At 44.8% G+C, this 4,477-nt stretch overlaps 1 protein-coding gene across 1 annotated transcript in view; it reads left to right on the top strand.

Moving 5' to 3' along the window:
• GPM6B (glycoprotein M6B) overlaps positions 1-4,477 on the top strand; it is a 45,663-nt gene that overhangs the window by 38,227 nt on the left and 2,959 nt on the right. The window contains exon 5 of the mRNA XM_007952822.2: positions 2,632-2,803. Within this exon, the coding sequence (XP_007951013.1) occupies positions 2,632-2,803 (172 nt within the window). The remainder of the gene's footprint in view (positions 1-2,631; positions 2,804-4,477) is intronic.

Raw genomic sequence — 4,477 nt, 5'->3', positions numbered from 1 at the left:
TCTACCTCAGGTAGATGTTCAGCTCATACGCCTGTCTTTTGTTTGGCTGGAAGCCACAGGTGTGGGTTCAATTCCAGACCTGAAGGGCAAGTAGAGAACCACCCTTTGGCAATCCAGTTTTCTTGCAAGGAGAAGAAAAGGAAACCCTGGTCCAGAGCAGTGACTTTACAAAGCACTGGGGAGGAAGAAGGGTGAAACTGCTCAGGTCGGAACTGCTTCCGGAAATGTCAATATTCTTGAAATAAGGGGCGTGACTTTTGCCTGCAGTTTTCTGGGGTGACCTGCAGAAGGAGCCCTGTTTGAACCTGACCCTCTGGCCGACTCCCTGTCATCCAGGTACATCATGCAGCATGTAGACTTAGGTGGAATCTTCAGGTCTTCATCGTCAGCTTCAAATAATAAATGGCAAACGAAGACAGCTCCACACTTGCGCCCACGCACCCTGTGGGTGCACATTCTGAGAACCTAAATACCACACCATTTTTGAGGCAGCCTTTCAAAGCTCTGAGAATTCATAGTCAAGACGGAAGCTTATGAAGAAAGTAAAGCAATATGATGATATTCTTCCTGGAGTCGCCCACGGCAACGTGTGGGTGAACATGAGAAGGAGTTTTTTCCCTAAGCCATTGCTTTGCTTGCAAAGCTGCTGTGAATCTTAAAGACTAAAAACTAAAGGGAAATACGAATTTTCTCAGATTCACTGTGCCTTAAGCTTGTGTTCAAGGCCATCTTGAACTTTTAATAAAGGTTCAAGTATCAAATGCTTTTAGTAATTTCACAGAATCATGAAACAAGCAAAGTTCCCTTGGAGAGTGTTTTCTATTGTTGTTATGTGCCCTGGAGTCATCTCCAACTCATAGCAACCCTATGTACAACAGAATGAAACACTGCCTGGTCCATGTTTCCTGTAGCCATTGCTATTTCCTGTTTCACCACCTGACTGTTAGGTACCATAAAGGTGAATGGAGAAATTGCCAGGAAACTAAAATTCCATGACATGTGGAAGCATCTAGAGATTTCCATGTTAAATAGGATACAGTGTTGGTTCTCTAGAGGAGCTCTGATAGCATAGTGCCTAAGGCACTTGACTGTTAACCAGAAGGCTGGCGGTTCAAACCCACCAGCTACTACTCAGAAGGAAGGGTAGGCAATATACTTCCATAGTGATACCACCTTGGAAACCCAAGGAGGGGTCGCTATGAGTTGGGTCCAAGTCGATGGCACATAACAAGCACAACAACAGTGCTGCTCTAACAGAAAACAGCACAAATGGGTGCCTTGAACAAACAGGAATGAAAAATTCATTCTCTTGCAGTTTACTTGGCTAGAAGTCCAAGTTCAAAGTGCCAGCTCTGGGGGCTGGGTGAAACCCCCTCGACCTTGGGCTGCAGCTCTGCCTCTTGGTCCCAGCCCACTTAAGCTGGAGGCTTCTCTTAACTCAGGCAGCTGCTGGCCGCTGAGGCTGACAGACCCAAGGTCGGCGAGGAAAATGGCACAGTTCCAAAATTATCAAGCAGCATGGCAGGCTACTAGTTAAACAGTCCCAAGATTGACAGGCAACATGGCAGGCTGCTGAGTGAAGACTCAGCTACCTGCAGGGTCCAGGTGTGCCAAAAAGCTTCAAGACCTTTCTCAAAGCATCTCCTTATATACTGGGAGCAGACCACATCCCTAAGGCAGCCACTCACCTGCTCACAGTACATTCCACCATGTCTCTCATGGTGGAGAATGTCTCTCATCATGGGGAATAACTACATCCAGTTGCTCAGCCACTCAACCAGGCCAAGTCAAGTTGACACACAACTACCACAGGTGATATGATTTTTTTGGAGCTGATGTTTAGAAAAACCACCATGTGGGAGGCCCTGCCACTAATTTACTTTGTGATCTTGGACAATTGCTATCACATCTTGGGGTCTTGTGTCCTTGTTAGTTAAGAGCAGACTGAAAAAGTCCAAGAAGTTGCTTCCACCGCTAACCTTCTAGCTCCTATAGTTACACCACCAGCTACCACCGAGTTGACTCCAACTCATGGTGACCCCATGTGTGTCGGAGTAGAACTGTGCTCCACAGGGTTTTCAATGGCTGGTTTCTCAGAAGATCGACAGCCCTTTCTTCTGAGGCACAGCTGAGTGGACTTGAACCACTAACCTTTCAGTTAGCACCTGAATGTGTTGACAGTTTGAACCCCCAAGGGACTCTTCCTGTGGTGAATAAAAAAAAAAAATCACTGCCATCGAGTCAATTCCAAGTCATAGCGACCCCTCCTTGGGCTTCCGAGGTGGTAAATCTTTACGGAAGTAGATTGCCCAGTCTTTCTTCCATGGAGTGGCTGGTGGGTTTGAACCACCAGCCTTCTGGTTAGCAGTCAAATGCCTTAGGCACTACACCACCAGAGCTCTCATGGTGATGGAGGCCATGAATACCAATTCCCAGCCACCAGCACATGGTTCTCCTGCTCTCCCTCCAACATGCCAGCTTTGCTTTTGGCCTGTGGTAGCCTGGTCCTTCCTCTGAATTCATCCCACAGGATCTGTATTGTGCCCAGAAATGCATCATTGTTGTTCTTGGGGAATGCTCCTGGCTAGTTTTGGTGACAATTCTTTCTTCTTCCTTTCATTCTTGCCTTAGTTCATTTTCCTCACCTATGTGCTCGGAGTGGCCTGGCTGGGCGTCTTTGGTTTCTCTGCAGTGCCCGTGTTTATGTTCTATAATATATGGTCAACTTGTGAAGTCATCAAGTCACCGCAGACCAATGGGACAGTGAGTGTGGAGCAGATCTGCGTGGATATCCGGCAATATGGTACTCACTTTTAATTCCAATTAATTGTTCTTGTCTCATGCATATGCCCAGGCCTTAATTATCATGTGGGTGTCATTTTAATTGTTACATGTTTCATACCTTCTTCTAATGGAATAGTTTATACTCTTTCCTGAAATATATTCAGTACATAGTAAAAGAAGCTTGGTATAACACACAGCTGCTTTATATTGCAGTTCAATCAAAAACAACTTCTGAGTATCCACTATAAAAACAATTTATCATTTTTGCCTTAATTTCTTTTCAGTTTTATGCCACCCAACTTTCCAGCCAAAATAATATTGCGTAAACTGTATAATTTAAGAAAGTTGCACGTCCAACTCTTTGAACTTTTTTTTAATGACTAATTGCTTACACCTCATGTATACTGAAAAACATAAGCATAAAATCCCAAGGTATTGTAAAGTCATTGGAATACACCCCACAAAAGTCAGCTTTGAGTATTGTAACCTATTTTCTAATGAAGGGGATCTGCACAAGGAGTAACTAAGGGGACCAAAACGCCAAACCCACTGCCATCGAATCAATTCTGACTCGCAGCGTCCCTAGAGGACAGAGTAGAGCTGCTTCACAGGGTTTCCAAGGTTGTCAGTCTTTGCAGAAGCCAAGCCCAAACCAAACCCACTGCTATGAAGTGGATTCCGACTCACAGCGCCCCTAGATGACAGAGTGGAACTGCCCCACAGGGTTTCCAAGGCTGTCATCTTTACAGAAGCAGACGCTTCATCTTTCTCCCACAGAGTGGCCTTTTGGTTAGCAGCAGAATGCTTTAACCACTGAACCATCAGAGCTCCTCAACTAAGGGCATAGTTGGTTCCTGTTGACCAGAGAGGCCATTGGATTCTCCTGTCAGTTCATCTGGGACTATTGCTCCCTGCTAAGTGAGGGAGTAAAGGGTTTAATTAGTTCTTCAGGTTGGGATGGTAGAAAATCACATTCTTGATAGAAAAACTGGGGAAAAGAGCTTTTCATTAGAATTGAAGTGATCACTGTCCTTTCAGTGCTTTTCTGGGGAGAGACTGTCATTTCATTGTGGCTTTTTGTCTTTCCTGTGTGGCTTGTCCTCAGTATCTTACCTGACAACATAATCCGAAACTTTCCAAAATCCACCCATCAGACTAATCTCATCTCCTGCAGACCGAGGCTTGATGACGTTATTCTTTAGAATGGATTACAGATAGAGCCAGAGGTTGAATTTTAAATGACTCATACAAACCTAGATGCAGATCATTGCCCTGTTCCTTCAAAATAAAGTGCTAGTGAACCTTTCTCACCAAAATGATTGGTTATCAGTAATTATCGTTTTAAGTCTTCTGCATTTGCTCAACTGGTTATTCTTGAAATTACAGACTTCACTGACTGGGGAACTGCCATTTCCCATTCTTCTGAAGCATCCAGATGAACTTTTGGCCCATGGCAAGGATGGAAAGAATGAGGATTTCCCTTTTTTAATGCCTTTCCCCCACCCCCCTTCCCTATCTCCTGGGAGACAGGTAACTAGAGCTGTGTTTCCTATTTAAGCGCATACCTATGCCTTAAAAAGAGTCCCCGGATGGTGCAAACAGTTAATGCACTTGGCAGCTGACTGCAAAGTTGGTGGTTCAAATGCACTCAGTAGCCTTGGAAAAAAGGCCTGGCAACCTGCTTCTGAAAAAA

The sequence above is a fragment of the Orycteropus afer genome, unplaced genomic scaffold (genome assembly GCF_000298275.1).
Source record: "Orycteropus afer afer isolate SDZICR_OR568_19922 unplaced genomic scaffold, OryAfe1.0 scaffold00360, whole genome shotgun sequence".
NCBI classification, from domain to species: Eukaryota; Metazoa; Chordata; class Mammalia; order Tubulidentata; family Orycteropodidae; genus Orycteropus; species Orycteropus afer.
Note: the sequence above shows the minus strand (reverse complement) of the source record. Positions and strands in the feature narration are given on the sequence as shown.